Source organism: Somniosus microcephalus, chromosome 3 (assembly GCF_052327205.1).
Source record: "Somniosus microcephalus isolate GS21.2 chromosome 3, FLI_Smic_1.0, whole genome shotgun sequence".
NCBI lineage: Eukaryota > Metazoa > Chordata > Chondrichthyes > Squaliformes > Somniosidae > Somniosus > Somniosus microcephalus.
Window position 1 is genome coordinate 367,936,648 of NC_140989.1, and position 22,468 is coordinate 367,959,115.

The following is a 22,468-nucleotide window of genomic DNA, read 5'->3' on the forward strand; positions in this document are numbered from 1 at the left end:
TTGTGTGAAGAAGTACTTCCTGATTTCCCTCCGAAATGGCCTGGCTCTAATTTTAGGATCATGCCCCCCTCGTTCTTGATTCCCCCACCAGAGGAAATAGCTTCACCATATCCACCTGATCGAATCCTTTTAACATCTTAAACAACAGAAAACAGACAGTAGGGATAAAGGGATCTTTTTCAGGTTGGCAGGCTGTAACTAGTGGGGTGCCGCAAGGATCAGTGTTGGGGCCTCAGCTATTTACAATCTATATTAATGACCTAGATGAAGGGGCCGAGTGTAATGTATCCAAGTTTGCTGATGATACAAAGCTAGGTGGGACAGTAAGCTGTGAGGAGAACACAAGGGGCTGGATTTTCATTCAGAAGTCGGGAAGGAGGCAGGACTACAACTTCGGGTTTTAGTCCCGCCTCCATCGCCGTCCGGCCAATCCCAGCGGGCTCAGCAGGCCAATTAAGGGCCACCCGGCAACAGGTGACGTCACAGACTGAAATTTCATCTGTCAAGACGTGCTGACAGATGAAATGTCAGTGTTTCCCAGCTGTTTGAAGCCGTCAAACACTGACGGTCTGACTTCTAACCGGAGTCCTTCTACGCAGACTCAGTTAGAACTCTCGCCGGCACTGAAAGCTGAAGGCTGTCACTTTTGACAGCTCGCGGCCGTTCTGCTTTCAGTGCCGGCTGAATGATGGACTCCCGAAGCCTAGAGGAAAAAAGGCTGTAAAGGTAAGTACATGTAATTTAAACTTCTTTACACACTTTAGACACACCAAACACACTTACCTTTGCACTCATGCACCCATCACTCACCTGAACACCGACATTGCGACCCCTCCAAGTCCTACAACCCGACGGCCCGCCTGCTCTAACCTGGCGTGGTTTGGAGCCGTCGGGAATCCCACACGGCACCCCTCAAAATAGGGATTAGGCTAAAAACTGCCCGTTAACTACCTGTTAACAGGCAGTTAATTGGCACTAATCCCTTCCCGCCTCGGGTCGGCGGGTCCCAGTGCGGGGCGGGTACCTGCCTCCTCTGAAACTTACGTGGAGGCAGGTTTTGGGCGGGATGGTGTCGGGACCCCCGAATTCGGGATTTTAGCCCCCCGCACGCCTAAAAGCCCGCCTCACGGCACACTGAAAATCTAGGCCAAGTCGCCAAAGGGATATAGATAGACTGAGTGAGTGGGCAGTAAGGTGGCAGATGGAGCATAATGTAGAGAAATGTGAGGGTATTCATTTTGGTAGGAAGAATAGAAAAACAGAATATTTTTTAAATGGTGAGAAACTTTCAAATGTTGGTGTTCAGAGAGATTTGGGTGTCCTTGTGCAAGAAACACAGAAAGCTAGCATGCAGGTACAGCAAGCAATAAGGAAGGCAAATGGCAGGTTGGCCTTTACTGAAAGGGGGTTGGAGTATAAGAGTAAGGAAGTCTTGCTCCAATTGTACAGGGTCTTGGTGAGACCACACCTGGAGTACTGTGCACAGCTTTGGTCTCCTTATCTAAGGAAGGATATACTTGCCTTGGAGGCGGTGCAACGAAGGTTCACTAGATTGATTCCTGGGATGAGAGGGCTGTCCTATGATGAGAGATTGTGTAGAATGGGCCGATACTCTCTGGAGTTTAGAAGAATGAGAGGTGATCTCATTGGAACATACAGGATTCTGAAGGGGGATTGACAGGGTAGATGCTGAGAGGTTGTTTCCCCCTGGCTGGAGAGTCTAGAACTAGGGGACATAGTCTCAGGATAAGGGGTCGGCCATTTAAGACTGAAATGAGGAGGAATATCTTCACTCAGAGGGTTATGAATCTTTGAAATTCTCTGCCTTAGAGGGCTGTGAATGCTGAGTCTTTGAGTATATTCAAGGCTGAGATCGATAGATTTTTGGATTCAAGGGATATGGAGATCGGGCGGAAAGTGGAGTTGAGGTTGATGATCAGCCATGATCTCATTGAATGGCGGAGCAGGCTCGAGGGGCCTTATGGCCAACTCCTGCTCTTACTTCTTATGTTCTTATGTCTCGATCAGATCTCCTCCTCAATCTTCTATACTTAAGGGAATACAAGCCAGGTTTATGTAACCGGTGCCCATAATTTAATCTGGTTATCATTTAGTAGGTATTGGGATAACAAGATGGTGTTGAGAAACATCACATCGAATGTCAGCCATTTAGGACTGAGATGAGGAGGAATTTCTTCACTCCGAGGGTGGTGAATCTTTGGAATTCTCTGCCCCAGAGGGCTGTGGAGGCTCAGTCGTTGAGTATATTCAGGACGGAGATCGATAGATTTTTGGAATCAAGGGATATGGGGATAGTGCGGAAAGGTGGAGTTGAGGTCAAAGATTAGCCATGATCTTACTGAATGGCGGAGCAGGCTTGAGGGGCCGAATGGCCGACTCCTGCCCTTATTTCTTATGCATTCTAGCACAGCAGGGCGGTTAAGTACAAGTATAAAGCTACTTGGCTGTCATTGGCCCAGAAATTCCAGAACGGGGCTTGCAGCGCGTGCAAGCCCCGTATTTGCACTTACCCCGCGCTCGTGCCGATCAGCTTCTGGGACGCCTGAACTTGCAGAAATAGAAAGCACATTCCCGGGCAGCGTATGACGTCATGCCGCCCAGGAGTGCAGCCAGCGCGAAGCCAGGAGCGTGCAGTGTAAGTGAGACACGCCCCTTGAGGTCTCAGTTTCACTGGACACGCCCCCAATGTTTCTGTCAAGCTGCTAAGGATTTTTACATGCAAAGCAGCAGTTTAAATAGGTTTTTGGAAGTTTTTTGAAGATTTTGGTAACTTTTATAAACTTTTTAAAATGTTTACATTATTTTGAGTAATCTGAAGTAGTTTTAAAGAGAATTAAAGCAATTTAAAGACTTTCAAAAGCCCTAAAAGAATTTTTTTAATTCCATTTATTTATTTAGCAGTGTCGTCGTCATACGTGTCTTCACACTGTTCCCTTTGGGGAACTGTATGAAGTGGTGGAAGGATTTATGGCCATGATTAACGCTCATTCCGTGACCGTAACCATCTTTGAACCAGCCATTAGGGCGGTTAGTCCTATGGCGGGAGGGTTTTACGGGCTCCCACAAGCTATACAAGGAGGGGGGGCCACCCACACCCACGGACGCAAATATCCCACTGGATGTCAACCCAGAATTTAGAGCCGGAGCTCCGACTCCACTTGCCGGGACTGTCTGGAGCGGGGTTCGAAACCCGACCCTGATCTTGCCCAGCGGCGGGGATCCTACCGCTATGACAAAGGCCCAATCCAATTAGCAACGTGAAATGGCAGCATAGGGCTCCAGTCACGGGGAGGGAAAAGGCGCAGGAAACGTATGGGTGTCACCTTTTGTGCGGAGTGGGCCTTTTGCGTAGCAGTAAGCATCCCCGCCGCTGGGCCAGAAGGAGTAGGGTTTTGAACCCCACTCCAGACAGTCCTGGCAAGTGGAGTCGGAGCTCCAACTTTAAATTCTGGGTGGACATCCAGCGGGATACTTGCGTCCGTGGGTGTTGGTGGCCCCCCCCCCCTCAGATGGGTTGTGGGAGCCCGTAAAACCCTCCCGCCATAGGACTAACCACCCTAATGGCTGGTTCAAAGATGGTTACGGTCACGGAATGAGCGTTAATCACGGCCATAAATCCTTCCACCACTTCATACAGTTCCCCAAAGGGAACAGTGTGAGGATACGTACGATGATGACCTCTTGCGCAATGCACCTCCTTGGGCCCTCAGTCGCAGATGCGAGGGGGCAAGTCGTGCAATTGTTAAATTTTTTATTTTATTGACATGTAAAATGTTGGCCCAGTAATTCCCTTCCAAATGCGCTAGTACGGTCGGGGTACTTACGCATCTGGCCGGATGAAATGCCGGTTTTCAGCATGCACAGTGCATGTGGGGAAAACCGGCATTTCCTGTCCTCTGAACGAAGGGGTTCAGAGGCAGAACGCGTGCGACTGCACAGGCAGCGCGTGCGCAGTATAATTCGCCGCTTTCATTAATGCTTTCAGTGAGGTCCAGTCATTACAACTTACACATGAAAAAAGCATGGGTACAGTTGCTCCACAGGCTGCGGAGGAAGATATTTCTTATCGTGGAGCTTCTGAAAGTATGTATGTCTGTATATATTCCTTTGCGTGTTATGTATATATTCCTTTATTTATGTGTATGAATGTATTATTTAATTATGACTTTCAGAGAAAGTAACTTATTGGAAAATCATAATTAAAAACATACATTCATACACATTAGTAAAGGAATATAAAACATACATACATATACGTAAAGGAATATATGTGGACATACATACATAACTCATTCTCACATTCCATTCACACAGCCACAATTGCTCCTTCTACCTACCGTTCTGAAAACCCTTTTTAAAAAAAAAATTAAACTTTAAAACTTACTTAAAATTTCTTAAAATAACTTCCCTCCCTTTCCCAAACAAAAATATTGCATTTCAAAAGCTCCACGATAAAATATATCTTCCTCCGCAGCCAATGAACAACTTTACACTTGCTTTTTTCACGTGTAACTTCTAAGGACTTACCCTCACGGATTTCATGAATGAAATCCACGAAGTTCACTGCGCAAGCGCTGCCTGTGCAGTCGCACGCGCTCGAGGTCTGGAAATGCCGGCGTTCCCCGCATGCGCTGTTCATGCTGAACGCCGGCATTTCCAACGGCCAGAAGCGTGAGTAAGCCGACCGTACTCACGCTTCTGGCCTGGAATTTCTGGCCCATTAAATTATTTGGAAGCTGGCTTACCAAAGTTGAATCCACGTGCTGCTTGGCTTCCCTTCGACACAGCTGCAGCAGCCCGGTTGCTGGTTGACTGCAATCGCAAACCAGCCTGGACACTGGCCCTCAGCACGCACTTCAAATAGAAAACAGAATATCTGATTATACAGGAAACTCTCTTTTAACCGGCAAAGTTCAGGAGTAGGTTCAGGTAAGATTTACTGTATATTAGTGGCCGTGTAACCGGGGTTCCTGGATCTGTGGCCGTGTAACCGGGTTTCCTGCACCCGTGGCTGTGCAACAGGGACTCCTGGATCTGTGGCCGTGTAACCGGGGTTCCTGGATCTGTGGCCATGTAGCCGGGGTTCCTGGATCTGTGGCCGTGTAACCGGGGTTCCTGGATCTGTGGCCGTGTAACTGGGGTTCCTGCACCTGTGCTGTGCAACAGGGACTCCAGGATCTGTGGCCGTGTAACCGGGGTTCCTGCACCTGTGCTGTGCTGTGCTGTGCTGTGCAACAGGGACTCCAGGATCTGGGGCCGTATAACCGGGACGCCTGCACAAGTACCGTGGCCGTGTACGGGGCTCTCGTACCTTGGTAAGTATACCTCTCTGTAATCTGGACTTTTTGATCAACCGGCACCACGCCGGTCCCGGATAAAAAAAGTTTCCTGTACCACAGTACATACGCATTGAAAAAGAACGCCCTTGCTTTTAAATAGTGCCTTTCACCACTCCCTCCTATATAGTTGCTCTTACACTCCAACCCCCTTGCAATAAAGGCTAACCTACCATTTGCCTTCCTAATTTTTTGCTGAACTTGTGAATCATAGAAGTTTACGGCACAGGAGGAGGCCATTCGGCCCATCGTGTCCGTGCCGGCCGACAAAGAGCTCTCCAGCCTAATCCCACTTTCCAGCTCTTGGTCCGTAGCCCTGTAGGTTACGGCACTTCAGGTGCATATCCGAGTACTATTTAAATGTGATGAGGGTTTCTGCCTCGACCACCCTTTCAGGCAGTGAGTTCCAGACCCCCACCACCCTCTGGGTGAAAAAAATTCTCCTCAACTCCCCTCTAAACCTCCGACCAATTACTTTAAATCTCTGCCCCCTGGTTATTGACCGCTCTGCTAAGGGAAATAGGTCCTTCCTATCCACTCTATCTAGGCCCCTCATAATTTTTTACACCTCAATCAAATCTCCCCTCAGCCTCCTCTGTTCCAAAGAAAACAACCCCAGCCTGTCCAATCTTTCCTCATAGCTAAAATACCCGCGTCCTGGCAACATCCTGGTAAATCTCCTCTGCACCCTCTCTAGTGCGATAACATCCTTCCTGTAATGTGGTGACCAGAACTGCACCCAGTACTCTAGCTGCGGCCTAACTATCCATTTGCCCCATCGCGACTTGTGGGCCTTGCTCTGTGCAAATTAGCTACCGCAGTAACCAAACATAACGGCAGTGATTTCATTTCAAAAGTAATTTGTGTGAAGCCTCGAGGCTCTTCCCTGGAGATGTGCCAAGACACGGTATAAATGCAAACCTGTCAAGTCTTTTCCCCAAACACTGCCTTGTTGGAGGAAACAGGCCTTGCGCTTTGTACCTCGACCTCTGAACCTGGCCTTTGGCTCCACCAGGACAAAGTCTGTTCTTGGCTGTAAGGGTCCCATGTGAAAGGTGTCTGGGACAGTCTTACCACACAGGCAACAAGTTCCCATAATTTAGGACAAAACCAACAGTCTCATCATAGAATCATACAGCAGAGAAGGAGGCCATTCGGCCCACTGAGTTTGTGCGGGCCCTTTCGAAGAGCAATCCAGTCAGTCCCACTCCCCCGCTCTTTCCCCATATCCCTGCAATTTTTTTCTCCTTCCTGTATTTATCCAATTCCCTTTTGAAAGCTATTATTGAATCTGTATCCACCGCCCTATCAGGCAGCGCATTCTAGATCATAACCACTCGTTAAAAAGTTGTTCCTCATGTCGCCTCTGGTTCTTTTGTTAATCACCTTCAATCTGAATGGAAAGTATGGCAGGTATGGAAAAGGGAAATATTCACACAGTTGCAATTGGGATTAAGTGTCAGCCGTGGCTCAGTGGGCAGCACTCTCGCCTCAGAGTCAGAAGGTGGTGGGTTCAAGACGCATTCCAGAGACTCCAGCACAAAACCTAGGCTGACACTCCCAGTGCAGTACTGAGGGAGCGCCGCACTGTCGGAGGGGCAGTACTGAGGGAGCGCCGCACTGTCGGAGGGGCAGTACTGAGGGAGCGCCGCACTGTCGGAGGGGCAGTACTGAGGGAGCGCCGCACTGTCGGAGGGGCAGTACTGAGGGAGCGCCGCACTGTCGGAGGGGCAGTACTGAGGGAGCGCCGCACTGTCGGAGGGGCAGTACTGAGGGAGCGCCGCACTGTCGGAGGGGCAGTACTGAGGGAGCGCCGCACTGTCGGAGGGGCAGTACTGAGGGAGCGCCGCACTGTCGGAGGGGCAGTACTGAGGGAGCGCCGCACTGTCGGAGGGGCAGTACTGAGGGAGCGCCGCACTGTCGAAGGGGCAGTACTGAGGGAGCGCCGCACTGTCGGAGGGGCAGTACTGAGGGAGCGCCGCACTGTCGGAGGGGCAGTACTGAGGGAGCACCGCACTGTCGGAGGGGCAGTACTGAGGGAGCGCCGCACTGTCGGAGGGGCAGTACTGAGGGAACGCTGCACTGTTGGAGGGGCCGTCTTTCTGAGGAGACGTTAAACGTGGCCCCGTCTGCCCTCTCAGGATCCCATCTAGATCTGATCTGAGGATCAATTTCCCGTGATCCACAGACCTCCGTCTATGGGCTCAGGGATTGCTCCTTGCGGCCAATTTGGCACCTGAAAACCAGATTAGATAAATTTCGGGACCCTGCAATAATAAAAAATGTTTCCTGTGTCTTTTGGAAGCTCGGACAGAGGTGGAAGGATGGGAGGTGTCCGTCTGTGATCAGAGTTCTGTATTTGTTACTTATTTTAAACAAAACATGTTTCCCGCAAGGATTTAGTTTGGGTAGCTTGCGTTGTGTGTCGATCTGCAGGCGGGACGGTTTGCATCTGATTTATGCTGAGCCATCGACAGCATGTTAATGCAAAGGAAGTGACACACACACAGAAGCTCGGAAACCCTTGATCCATTTTTGACAAGAGCAGTGCCGCAGAGCGAGTGCTGCATTTGTCACCCTCTGCACAGGACAACTTACATGGATGCAAAGATCCCATCGCACTATTCAAAACAAAAGAGCATGGAGTTCACCCGGTGACTGAGCCAATATTCTGACATCAGCAAATACCTACCTTCCAAAAGCAATGTACGACTGATAACATTTCACCTGTAATGCGTGGCAGCTTGTTGTGTGCAAACAGCTGGAGTGCCTGCCAACATAACAAGCCAGTCTATTGTGCAGGAATGCGTAGGTCAATTACAGGGCTCGCCTACTGCCCGACTGAGATTGGTTATCACGGCCTATTTTGAACCTTGGCCCAGTATGATTCAGCGTTCTGCCACGCAGTTTGGAGAGCTGCAGGGTCTTTCGACATGCAATAAAGCCAAGTTCGAATAAACTATCGCTGCTAATGGTAAAAAAAACCTTACATTTATACAGCACCAGCCGTTCTTGTGTTGTGGGAAACACAGTAGCTAATTTGCGCACAGCAAGCTCCCACAAACAGCGATGTGATAATGACCAAATAATCTGTTTTACTGATGCTGACTGAGGGATACATATTGGCCCAGAGCACTGGGGAGAACTCCCCTGCTCTTCTTCAAAATACTGCCGCGGGTCTTTCACCTGAGAGCACAGGCGGAGCTTCGGCTTAACGTCTCATCCCTCAGTACTGCCCCTCCGACAGTGCAATGCTCCCTCAGTACTGCCCCTCCGACAGTGCGGCGCTCCTCAGTACTGCCCCTCCGACAGTGCAGCGCCCCCTCAGTACTGCCCCTTGGACAGTGCAGCGCCCCCTCAGTACTGCCCCTCCGACAGTGCAGCGCTCCCTCAGTACTGCCCCTCCGACAGTGCAGCGCTCCCTCAGTACTGCCCCTCCGACAGTGCAGCGCTCCCTCAGTACTGCCCCTCCGACAGTGCAGCGCTCTCTCAGTACTGCCCCAGTGCAGTGCTCTCTCAGTACTGCCCTGGTGTGAGCCTGGATTTTGTGCTCCAGTCTCTGGAGTGGGGACATAAAGCACAAGCCGCTGACGGGGATGCGCTAGATGGCGCTGACCCGGTCAGTGTAAGCGGGTGAGTGAAGGCCTCAGCCCGCGGCTCCGGGCCTCAGGCCCAGCCACCACCGGGGACACTGACACCGCCCCGGGCCCGACCCACCTCTCCCGACCGCTCTCCCTACCTCAAAACGTGACCACATCGCGCTGCAGGCCCGCCGCACCCTAGCAACCAGGACCCGGTTCAGAGCCCCGCCCCTACACACAGGCCCCGCCCGCGGAATCACAGCCCCGCCCCCAGACACAGGCCCCGCCCCCAGAATCACAGCCCCGCCTCCAGACCCGGGCCCCGCCCCCGGAATCACAGCCCCGCCCCTAGACACAGGCCCCGTCCCCGGAATCAGCACCGCCCCCAAACACAGGCCCCGCCCCGGAATCACAGCCCAGCCCCCAGACACAGGCCCCGCCCCCGGAATCACAGCCCAGCCCCCAGACACAGGCCCCGCCCCCGGAATCAAAGCCCAGCCCCCAGACACAGGCCCCGCCCCTGGAATCACAGCCCAGCCCCCACCCCCAGAATCACAGCCCCACCCCCTGACACAGGCCTCGCCCCTGGAATCACAGACCCCGCCCCCAGAGACAGGCCCCAACCCCAGACTAAGGCCCTGCCCCCAGAGACAGGCCCCGCCCCTGGAGACAGGCCCCGCCCCCCAGAGACAGGCCCCGCCCCCCAGAGACAGGCCCCGCCACTGGAGACAGGCCCCGCCCCTGGAATCACAGCCCTGCCCCCTCACAGGCCCCTCCCCAGACACAGGCCCCGCCCCCCCCCGGACACAGGCCTCGCCCCCAGACACAGGCCCCGCCCCAGACACAGACCCTGACCCAGACACAGACCACACCCCCAGAATCACAGCCCCGCCCGCAGACAGGCCCCGCCCCAGACACAGGCCACGCCCCCAGAATCACAGCCTCGTCCCCAGATGCAGGCCACGCCCCCAGAATCACAGCCCCGCCCCTAGACACAGGCCCCGCCCGAGAATCACAGACCCGCCCCTAGACACAGGCTCCGCCCCAGAATCACAGCCCCGCCCCGACACAGGCCCTGCCCCCAGAATCACAGCCCCGCCCCCACACACAGGCCCCGCCCTCAGAATCACAGCCCTGCCCCCCAGACACAGGCCCCGCCCCCAGAATCACAGCCCCGCCCGCACACACAGGCCCCGCCCCCAGACACAGGATTGATTTGATTTAATTTAATTTGAATTAATTAAAGGGTAAGTCATAGCAGGAGAGCTCGGCCCCGTGGCAGGCTCCTCCTGCACTATGTGGGAAATCGGGGACACTTCCTTTGTCCCTGACGACCGTGTGTGCAGGAAGTGTGTCCAGCTGCAGCTACTGGCAGACCGCATTGCGGCACTGGAGCTGCAAATGGATACATACTGGAGCATTCGTGATGCTGAGGACGTCGTGGATAACACGTTTAGGGAGTTGGTCACACCGCAGGTAAAGGCTGCACAGGCAGGAAGGGAGTGCGTGACCGCCAGGCAGAGTAGTCGGTGCAGGCAGGTAGTGCAGGGGTCCCCTGTGGCCATCCCTCTCTCAAACAGATATACCTCTTTGGATATTGGTGAGGGAGATGGCTTATTGGGGGAAGGCAGCAGCAGCCAACTTCCTGGCACCAGGGGTGGTTCTGCTGCACAGGACGGGAGGAAAAAGAGTGGGAGAGCTATAGTAATAGGGGATTCTATTGTAAGGGGAATAGATAGGCGTTTCTGCGGCCGCAAACGAGACTCCAGGATGGTGTGTTGCTCCCTGGTGCAAGGGTCAAGGATGTCTCGGAGCGACTGCAGAGCATTTTGGAAGGGGAGGGTGAACAGCCAGTTGTCGTGGTGCATATAGTTACTAACAATATAGGTAAAAAACAGGATGAGGTCCTAAAAGCTGAATATAGGGAGTTAGGAGGTAAATTAAAAAATAGGACCTCAAAGGCAGTAATCTCAGGATTGCTACCAGTGCCACGTGCTAGTCAGAGTAGAAATAGAAGGATATTTCAGATGAATACTGTAGTGTATGTACCTTTAAGAGCCCCTGTGTACTGTAATACCGGTAGTGACCACTCGGGTATATAAGCCTGTATAGTGTCTTGTATCTTTTAGTTCACCTCCAGACTTTGTTCAGTAAACGCCTGTTAAACCAACTCCTGCATTCCGTGTCTCCATTAACGCACGGATACAACAGTGGCGACGAATTAGAAACGGACTTACCTGCAATTCAGTAGCACCTCCAGGAGATCGATTCCTCAGACGAAGGTCAAAGAAAAAAAAGAAAAAAAAACTGTGGTTTCACCAGCTAGCCGGGCTGGTGGCAGGTACTGCACTAATCCTTCCTGTGCTGCGGGCTGGGGCTCGATCGGGTGGCTCTGCAGCGGGGCCTAGCAGCGAGTCGGAAGGCGGAGGCAAACAGAGACGGAGGGTGGAGCACTCGGGAGACGGCCGGCGCTGCAAAGCAGGTCGGCGTTCGGACCAAGCAGAGGGAGGGAAAAGTCCCAGAGAGTCCGGCGGGAACGAGTCTCCAACTATTAAAAATATTTGTGTAAATAAAAACCGCAGAGCGGCAGCGGCGGGAAAGCGTGGGAGGCGCCATTTTTTCTCAGCAGGGAAGAAAGGAAAGCGCGGGAGGCGCCATTTTTGATTTTCAGGATGCCTAAGACTGGCAATATTACTGCTTTCGATAGTGATATAGAGGATTGGACCACATATGTGGAAAGAGTGAAGGTATATTGCACAGCGAATGAAGTAGAGGATGATAAAAAGGCATCGGTACTTCTAAATCTGATGGGCGCAAGGACATACGGGCTGTTATGAAACTTAATCACTCCAGCCAAACTGATGGACAAGAATTTTAAGGAGATTGTTGATACCCTACAGGAGCACTTAAACCCAACACCGCTGCTGATAGCGGAACGATTCAAATTCTTCAGGAGGAATCAGCACAAGAATGAAAGTAACGCTGATTACCTCACCGAATTATGAAAGCTGTCAAAGCACTGCCAATTCGGGGCAGGACTGGCAGATTCTCTACGAGACAAATTCATCTGCGGTCTCCTAAGTGAAGGAACACAGAAAAGGCTACTTTCTGAGAAAGATTTGACACTGGACAAGGCTTTCAGTGTGGCTGTATCATACGAAGCAGCAGCAAGAGGAGCTGCAGAGATACAGCAAAAGCCACAGGACTTCGGCACCCATGAAATGACATGGGGTTTCGAGAGATGTTATCGCTGCGGCAGATCCACCCATGACCAGAGGGACTGCTGGTTCAAGGACAAAGCATGCAGGCAATGCGGAAAGATGGGACACATTGCACGTGTATGCCGATCTGGAAACAAAAAATCCACTGACAGAAAAAAAATCAATAAGGAAAAGTACAGAAAGGTACAAATGATGACGGACAGTAGCTCCGAAGACCAGAAGAGCGATAGCGACTCCGGAAACAAGAGACTAAGCTGTCTCAAATTACATAATGTAATTGCCAAAGAAGATTACCAGACCATTTGGATTACCCTCACGATAGCGGGGTCCCCAGTTAAAATGGAGCTAGATACAGGATCAGCTCTGACCATCATAAATCGACGGGATTACGAGCGGCTATTTCCGCATATACCTTTGAAAGACACATCCATTATCTTGAAGACATATACGGGGCAGAAAGTATACCCCAGAGGGAAAATAAGGGTGCCTGTTGTATACAACGGCAAGGAAATACAGAAGTTGTATTTATACGTTCTGCAAGATGGTGGTCCACCGCTGTTGGGACGTGAATGGATCAGGAAGATACGTTTAGACTGGCACTCCATTCAGGCACTGACGGTGACCAGTAAGAAAAAAAATGATGATGACGTCACACCTGAACGATTAAAAGACATCTTGGCCAACGCCAAAGAAGTGTTTCAACAGGAACTAGGAACCTTGAAAGGCGTCACCGCCTCAATAAAAGTGGAAGATGCTGCAATTCCCAAGTTTTTTAAGGCAAGGCCGGTGCCATACGCAATTCGTCCAGCAGACGAGGCAGAGCTGGAGAATTTGGAAAAGGCAGGCGTGTTATCCAAGGTAGATTGGAGCGAGTGGGCAACACCCATCATCCCGGTCATGAAGAAAATGTTGAATAATGATAAATCTGAAGAACAGAGAAAAATTCGCATCTGTGGGTGTGGTAAACCACTGTTTGTATTCCACTGTGTACATATCTGTACATGCCTCGGCTGACTCCTCCCACGAGTCCAGGTGTAAAGGTGACTGCTCCACAGTCCCTCTGTATTCTGGACTGGTCGACCACTTGAGGCACACCTTCATTCTCTTGTTAATAAAAGCCTGTTAGTTACTCGCTTAACCTCAGTCTTTTGAGTGATTGATAGCGCATCAATTTTATTAACAAGATTTTTTTATAATGGAGAAGATCCTCACACCAGCATGCCTAGACTTAGACCATCGGGAGGCGGACGCATCCACCAAGTTTGCTCACTGGCTTAGGTGCTTTGAAAAATTCCTGATCGCCTCCGCTGCAACGGTTAAATCGGATGAGGACAAACTGGATGTCCTGACCTCCAAAGTGAACCACCGAGCGTACTTGGTCATCCAGGATGCGACCTCGTACACGGCTGCTATCAAGCTCCTCAAGGACCAGTACACGCGCCCAGTGAACGAGGTGTACGCCAGGCACCTCCTGGGGAGTCGTAAACAACAACCTGGGGAATCGACCGAGGAATACCTTCAGGCACTGTCTGTGCTTGGCCGGGCCTGTGGTTGTAAGGATGTAAAGGCCGCCGTGTACACAGAGGAACTTATCCGGGACGCTTTTGTAGCGGGCCACAGGTCCAATTACACCCGACAGCGACTGTTGGAGCAGAGTGACCTCGACCTCAACAAGGCCTCTGAACTCGCACTATCATTGGACGCAGCCTACCGGGGCATGGATGCCTACTCCTCTGCACCGTGGACGCCACGGGGAACGACAGCCTGGGACACGGTAGGACCGTCTCATAGCGCCGTGCCACCCCAGCCACATCCCAGCAACGGCCCAACTACCACAGCAGTGTCCCAAGGCCAGAAATGCTACTTCTGTGGCCAGGCCAAACACCCCAGAGCGCGCTGCCCGGCGAAAAATGCGATCTGCTCGGGCTGCGGGAAGAAGGGACACTACGCCAGTGTCTGCAGGGCCAAAGCCACCCCGAACCCCAGCAGCGCCGCGTGTGGGCCGTGCGGGCCGCCATCTTGGGCCTCCCCAGCCATGTGCGAACCACCGGAACAGCAGCCATTTTGGACGCCTCCAGCCACATGGGGATCATGGACGCCGCCATCTTGGACGCCAGCCGGGACGCAGCAGGCCCCCAACACCGCCTCATCTGATACCCGCAACGACACACCGACCCCTACGCTGGCCTCCGTTACGCTGGACCAAGCGAGACCGCACCAACTGGCCCGGTCCACAATGGACATTAAGGTAAATGGTCACGAAACAATCTGCCTTTTTGACTCTGGGAGCACGGAGAGCTTCATCCACTCCGACACGGTGCGGCGTTGCTCTCTCCCAGTCCTGCCTGCGCACCAGCGGATTTCTATGGCCTCCGAGTCCCAGTCGGCGGACATTGGCGGCTACTGCGTGGTGACACTCTTAGTAGACGGGACTGTGTACGATAATTTTAAACTTCTGGTCCTGCCCCACCTCTGCGCTGCCGTTCTACTGGGGTTAGATTTTCAGTGCCACCTTAAAAGTGTTACGATGGCGTACGGTGGACCCCTCCCCCCACTCACAGTCCGCAGCCAGCAGCTTCCAAATTGCCCGCCGCGCACCAGGTGCAACCTCTCCACACTCAGAGTCACCCCCCCCCCCACTGTTTGCTAACCTCACCCCCGACTGTAAGCCCATCGCCACAAAGAGCAGGCGATACAGTGCCGGGGACAGGGTTTTCATTAAAACCGAAGTGGAGCGGCTCCTGAAGGAGGGGATTATTGAGGGCAGCACCAGCCCCCGGCGAGCCCAGGTTGTGGTTGTTAAGACCGGCGAGAAGCAGCGCCTGGTCATCGACTACAGCCAGACAATAAATCGCTACACCCTGCTGGACGCTTACCCACTCCCCCGCATAGCTGATATGGTCAACCAGATCGCGCAGTACCGCGTCTTCTCGACCATTGACCTGAAATCAGCGTACCACCAGCTCCCTATCCGCCCTGAGGACCGCCAGTATACTGCCTTTGAGGCAAACGGCCGCCTCTATCACTTCCTTAGGGTTCCCTTTGGCGTCACCAACGGGGTCTCCGTCTTCCAAAGGGAGATGGACCGGATGGTCGATCAAAATGCGTTGCAGGCCACTTTCCCATATCTGGACAATGTGACCATCTGCGGCCATGACTTGCAGGACCATGACGCAAACCTCGAAAAATTCCTCTGCACCGCCCAACTCCTGAACCTGACGTATAACAAGGAGAAGTGCATATTCCGCACAACCCGCCTCGCCATCCTTGGCTGTGTTGTGGAACACGGAGTCATCGGTCCCGACCCCGACCGGATGCTTCCCCTTATGGAACTCCCACTGCCCCACTGCCTCAAGGCCCTGAAGAGGTGCCGAGGGTTTTTCTCCTATTACGCACAGTGGGTCCCCTACTATGCGGACAAGGCCCGTCCGCTGATCAAGTCCACCTCTTTTCCCTTGACGGCAGAGGCCCGCTTAGCCTTCCACCGTATCAAGGAAGACATTGCCAAAGCCACCATGCACGCAGTGGACGAATCCATCCCCTTCCAGGTGGAAAGCGACGCGTCCGACTTTGCCCTGGCCGCTACCCTTAATCAGGCGGGGAGACCCGTGGCCTTCTTTTCACGAACCCTCCAGGGCCCAGAGACCAGACACTCCGCTGTTGAGAAGGAGGCCCAGGCTATTGTGGAGGCTGTGCGTCATTGGAGGCACTACCTGGCCGGAAAACGATTTACCCTGCTCACTGACCAGCGTTCAGTTGCTTTTATGTTTAACAACAAGCAGAGGGGCAAAATCAAAAATGACAAGATCTTGAGGTGGAGAATCGAACTTTCCACCTACAATTACGAGATCTTGTACCGGCCCGGGAAGCTCAATGAACCCCTGGATGCTCTATCGCGTGGCACCTGCGCCAGCGCGCAGATCGATAGACTGCGGGCCCCCCACAATGACCTCTGCCACCCGGGGGTCACCAGGTTCTTCCACTTCATCAAGGCCCGCAACCTGCCTTACTCCATTGAGGAGGTCAGGACCATGACCAGGAACTGCCAAGTCTGCGCTGAGTGCAAACCGCACTTTTATAGACCAGACAGGGCTCACCTGATAAAAGCCACTCGCCCCTTCGAGCGCCTGAACGTTGATTTTAAAGGGCCTCTCCCCTCCTCCGACCGTAATGTGTACTTCCTCAACATTATTGATGAGTACTCCCGTTTCCCGTTCGCCATCCTCTGCCCGGACATGACCAGTGCCACGGTCATTAAATGTCTGAACGACCTCTTCACCCTGTTCGGTTTCCCCAGCTATATCCATAGCGACCGGGGCTCATCGTTTATGAGCGATGAACTCCGCCAGTACCTGCTCGCTAGGGGTATTGCCACAAGCAGGACCACCAGTTACAACCCCCGGGGGAACGGACAGGTGGAAAGAGAGAATGCGACAGTTTGGAAGGCCGCCCTGCTAGCCTTAAAGTCTAGGGGCCTTCCGACCTCCCGCTGGCAGGATGTGCTCCCCGATGCGCTCCACTCTATTCGGTCACTGCTCTGCACTGCCACTAACGCCACCCCTCATGAGAAAATGTTTGTCTTCCCAAGGAAGTCCACATCGGGGACATCGCTACCGCCATGGCTGACGTCCCCAGGGCCGGTCCTACTGAGAAGACACGTGAGGACCCATAAAACGGACCCCCTGGTCGAGAGGGTCGACCTCCTCCACGCCAACCCCCAGTACGCTTACATTGCGTACCCGGACGGGCGGGAGGACACAATCTCCATACGAGACCTCGCACCCTCGGGGGCCCCAGTAACCCACTACCCACTACCACCCCACCCCACGATTCAATATCCAACCCCAGCAGATGGCACGCCTGGGCCCCGCGACCCGCTCGACACCCACGAGGACCACACACCAATGCCCCAGCCTACGTGGGACTCGACGCCGGAAGCTTCACTACCCCTGCCGTCGCCACATCGATCACAGCGGCAGACAAGACCTCCAGAGAGACTCCAATACACAAACTTTTAATACACTTCACCCCGCCGGACTCATTTTTAAACAAGGGGTGAATGTGGTAAACCACTGTTTGTATTCCACTGTGTACATGTCTGTACATGCCTCGGCTGACTCCTCCCACGAGTCCCCGTATAAAGGTGACTGCTCCACAGTCCCTCTGTATTCTGGACTGGTCGACCACTCGAGGCACACCTTCATTCTCTTGTTAATAAAAGCCTGTTAGTTACTCGCTTAACCTCAGTCTTTTGAGTGATTGATAGCGCACCAGTGGGGACATCAAGGTGACTGTAAACCCGGTCCTTCACACGGTACAGAAGATATTTTCACCTCACTATCCGGAGGGAAACGTTTCACCAAAATTGACTTGGCACAGGCATATCTACAGATGGAGGTTGAGGAGGCCTCTAAAAAGTATCTCACGATAAACACACACACAAAGGCCTGTACCAGTACAATCGACTGGTTTTCGGAGTAGCATCAGCTCCAGCTATCTGGCAAGGAGCTATGGAGCAAGTCCTGCAAGGGATTCCGGGGACTCAATGCTACCTAGACGACATCCTTGTAACAGGAGAAAACGACAACGAGCACCTTGCCAATTTGGAGCAGGTGCTCACTAGGCTGAGAGAACGGGGCCTACGAGCAAATTGCCCCAAGTGCGAACTTTTCCAGAAACAAATATCATATTGTGGCCATATAATTAACGAAGAAGGGTTGCATAAGTCACCTGAAAAAATTGAAGTGGTCATAAAAGCCCCAGCACCTGAAAATGTCTCACAATTAAGGTCGTTCCTGGGATTGATAAATTACTATCATAAATTTTTACCAAACTTGTCAACTGTTCTGCACCCTCTTAACGCACTGCTATAAACGGGAGTAATTTGGAAATGGAGCGAAGACTGTAAACGTGCCTTCCATAAATGCAAAGGCTTGATCACGCCCAAGGAAGTGTTGGCTCATTACAACCCATCACTGCCAATCAGACTGGCGTGCGATGCATCCCCTTATGGCGTAGGAGCGGTATTATCGCATAGATTCCCTGATGGCTCAGAGCGGCCGATAGCTTTTGCGTCACGCTCATTGAACTCAGCTGTGCGTAACCATGCCCAGATCGACAGGGAAGCACTCAGCCTGGTATGGGGAGTGAAGAAATTCAACCATTACCTACACGGACAAAAATTTACCTTGTTGACTGACCATCAACCCCTCGTCTCCATATTCAACCCTAAAAAGGGCGTTCCCATTATGACAGCGCAAAGGCTACAGAGGTGGTCCCTTTTCCTAGGGGCACACCAATATGACATAGAATACAAAGGATCAAAACAGCATGGGAATGCTGACGGTTTATCGCGCCTACCGTTGCCAACGGTAGAAGAGGCACCTACAGTGGACCCAGTGGAGATGTTCCACTCAACCATAGTGGAATGTCTACCAGTAACAAATTCTACCATTGAAAAGGAAACGAGAAATGACCCGACTCTCACGAGTCTACAATTTAACGGTGAAGGGATGGCCAGCACATGGCGAACCACTGTTGCCAGCATTCTCGCAAAGAAGAGAACAGCTGTCAGTGTGCCGAGGAACCTTGATGTGTGGATCCAGAGTGGTGATTCCACCCAAACTCCAGGATAAAGTGCTAAAGGAGCTTCACGAGGGGCATCTGGGTGGAGTGAAAATGAAGAACCTAGCCAGAGCGTTTGTGTGGTGGGCAGGTATCGATGGAGACATCGAAGAAATGACCAAGAGCTGTCTAGGATGCCAGAAGGTCCAAAACACCCCACCACAAGCCCCTCTACATCCATGGGAGTGGCCCTCATCTCCATGGCAAAGGGTACATATCGACTTTGCTGGTCCATTTATGGACTCAATGTTCTTAATCGCGGTTGATGCACACTCCAAGTGGCCGGAGGTAATAAAGATGTCCTCCAACACCACGGAAAAAACCATCACAGTATTAAGGACCATATTTGCCAGGAATGGGCTGCCTGAACAGATCTGTTCTGATAATGGACCGCAATTTGTGTCTGAAGAATTCAGGAAGTTCTTAAGAAACAATGGGGTTAAGCACTACACGTCCGCCCCATACCATCCTGCCACCAATGGATTAGCTGAAAGGTTTGTCCAGACCTTCAAGAAGGCCATAAAGGCCATGGGTAATGAAGACATAAATCTACAACATAAGGTAGATAACTTCTTGCTTGCGTACAGGAATGCAACACATGTGGTTACAAACCAAACTCCCGCCATGATGTTTTTCAATAGAAGACTAAGATGCCGGCTGGATTTGATCAAGCCAAACATCAGAAGGGACGTAGAGAACCGGCAATTTCAAGGCATGAATGAAAGGCCAACTAGAACCTGCCAGATAGGTCAACAAGTTTTGGCCCGGGACTACCGTACCAAGAAATGGCAGCCTGGAACTATTTGCACACGACTAGGACTGTTGATGTATACCGTGGACATTGGAGAAAGCCTAATAAGGCACCATGCTGACCAGATCATAGAGTCATCCGAAAAGGGACAACCTACACCACAACTCTATACGCCTAATGATGAAGCAGAGATACCCATAGTATCTACCTCCGATCCAGTGATACTGGAACCAGATGAACCCGACACTGGCATTCAAGCCGAAGCGACCTTGCCAAAAGAACCTACTACACCACCGAAAACTATTACACCACCGAGGCGTTATCCGGACCGAGTCAGGAAGCCTCCAGAGAGACTGACTTATAATTGATTAACTGCAGCAAATGTGTAGATTATTGTTCTTGTAAACATGTTAATTAATAATTACTTAAAATGTTATGTACTAATTATCTAAAAGGGGAGGAATTGTGGTGTATGTACCTTTAAGAGCCCCTGTGTACTGTAATACCGGTAGTGACCACTCGGGTATATAAGCCTGTATAGTGTCTTGTATCTTTTAGTTCACCTCCAGACTTTGTTCAGTAAACACCTGTTAAACCAACTCCTGCATTCCGTGTCTCCATTAACACACGGATACAACAAATACGTGGCTAGAGGAATGGTGCAAGGGGGAGGGATTCAAATTCCTGGGGGAGGTGGGACCAGTACAAACTGGACGGTTTGCACCTGGGCAGGATGTGACCGATGTCCTAGGGGGAGTGTTTGCTAGTGCTGTGGGGGAGGGTTTAAACTAAAATGGCAGTGGGTTGGGAACCTGTGCGTGGAGACAGAGAAAAGGGAAACATGGGTAGAAGCAAAAGACAGGAAGGAGAAAAGCAAAAATGGCAGTCAGAGAAATCAAGGGTTTAAATCAAACATGGCCACAGTAAATAATAATTCTAAAAGGTCTAAGAGTGTTAAAAAACAAACCTGAAGGCTTTGTGTCTTAATGTGAGGAGCATTCGTAATAAGGTGGATGAATTAGCTGCGCAAATAGATGTAAATGGATATGATATGATTGGGATTACAGAAACATGGCTCCAGGGTGACCAAGGCTGGGAACTCAACATCCAGGGGTATTCAATATTCAGGAAAGACAGGCAAAAAGGAAAAGGTGGTGGGGTAGCATTGCTGGTTAAAGAAGAGATTAACACAATAGTAAGGAAGGATATTAGCTCTGATGATGTAGAATCTGTATGGGTAGAACTGAGAAATACCAAGGGGCAGAAAACATTAGTGGGAGTTGTATACAGACCTCCAAACAGTAATGCAGAGGTTGGGGATGGCATTAAACAGGAAATTAGAGACGTGTGCAATAAGGGCATAGCAGTTATCATGGGTGAATTTAATCTACATATAGATTGGGCTAGCCAAATTAGTAACAATACTGTGGAGGAGGAATTCCTGGAGGGTTTACGGGATGGTTTCCTGGACCAATATGTCGAGGAACCAACTAGAGATCAGGCCATCTTAGACTGGGTATTATGTAATGAGAAAGGAATATTTAGCAATCTTGTTGTGCAAGGCCCCTTGGGGTTAGGGTTACAATATGATAGCAACCCTGACAAATGAAGAATTCTGTCATGGAGCCGTGTAGATACGAGGCCGTGCTATCCGGGCGAGGCTGGTTCTGGACCCAAGTGCAGACAGACAAGGCAAGAAGCAGGTATACAGTCTTAAATAACAGTACTTTACTAGATTCACACATTACTAGATTCACACAAGGAAAACAGTAACAAACATAAGAGCTCCAGACAAGCTACCAAACAGCAAGTCAAGATAGGAACTCAGGACAAGCTCCCATGAGGCAACCCACTTGTCCAGACTGAGCTTGAGACAAGCTACCACATAGGCAACCGGCTTGCCGAGATAAGACTCAAGACAAGCTACCACAGGGGTAATCGGCTTATCAATACAGAGCTCAAGACAAGCTACCACTGCTTGTCCAAACTGAGCACCTTATCAAGACTGAGCAACTTGTCAGCACCTTGTCAAGACCAAGAACAAAGGGAAGAACCACAGACTTAAATACAAGCAGAAACATAACACGGATAAACAGTTATAGACATAAGAGCTCGAGACAGGCAATCGGCTTGTCAAGGCAAACTACCACAGCAACAGACTTGTCAAGACTGAGCACAGAGGGAAGAAACCACAGAACTTAAATACCAACAAAACCTGGTGAAACCAATGAACAGATAAAAGGCAGTTAACTAATAAACACAAGAGACTAGAAACAATTAACAAAGGGAAACCAACAAGTGAAGGTGCCATCTAGAGGTTACTAAAGGAACTGACCGGCACCCTCACACTCATTCCAGACCTTGCTGTCTGTGGAGCAGGTTGTGCTGCAGCAGCTGTGTGGGAAGTGGTGGTCGCCTTGACCTGGGAGTGGAGGGGAAGGAGAGACCCCAGGCCACCACCACCGTCAACCATCTACTAACATCATCTACCGAGGTGCCTGGAGAGAGAGGAGGAGAGGGAAAAAGGAGGCCAGCATTTACAGCAGGAGAGGCTTTTCCATCACTGCCTCCCCAAATTGGCCTCCAGTCCAGGAGAGGGAGAGAGGGGAGAGGAGCGGCCTTCAACACCCACTACTTGGAAGGAGGGTAGGAGCAACTTCTTTTCCATTTGAACTTCTGCAGGGGGGTGTCATTCGGTGCATTCCCCAAAGACTTTGTATTGTGGGTAGGGGGAGGATAGAAGACCGGGCCGGAAGACCAAAGGGTGTCAAAAGCCCCTTCCATTGCCTGGCCTGGGTTAGCTGGAGCTGCCCAGGTGAAGCCTTCATCGCGAAGACCTGGTGTGGGGCTGAGTCTGGGCTTTTCTCCAGCTTTCCCAGGCGAAGACATCTTCTCCCCCTGCCTGAAGACCACCCACAGAGACTTTATTTTTCC

The 22,468-nt window shown here is 51.5% G+C and overlaps 2 protein-coding genes across 3 annotated transcripts in view; both read right to left on the minus strand.

Moving 5' to 3' along the window:
* The window catches only part of acadm (acyl-CoA dehydrogenase medium chain), a 72,004-nt gene extending 62,819 nt beyond the window's left edge, over nt 1-9,185 (minus strand). The window contains exons 1-2 of one of the 2 annotated variants that reach the window (XM_085983553.1): nt 9,097-9,185; nt 4,767-4,875 (exon numbers count right to left, since the gene is read on the minus strand). In XM_085983553.1, the coding sequence (XP_085839679.1) occupies nt 4,767-4,875; nt 9,097-9,114 (127 nt within the window). In that variant the 5' untranslated portion in view covers nt 9,115-9,185. Of the gene's footprint in view, nt 1-4,766; nt 4,876-8,049; nt 8,133-9,096 lie in introns of those variants that run through there. The other variant, XM_085983552.1, reaches the window with a different exon arrangement.
* The window catches only part of rabggtb (Rab geranylgeranyltransferase subunit beta), a 231,591-nt gene that overhangs the window by 148,832 nt on the left and 60,291 nt on the right, over nt 1-22,468 (minus strand). The window lies entirely within an intron of this gene.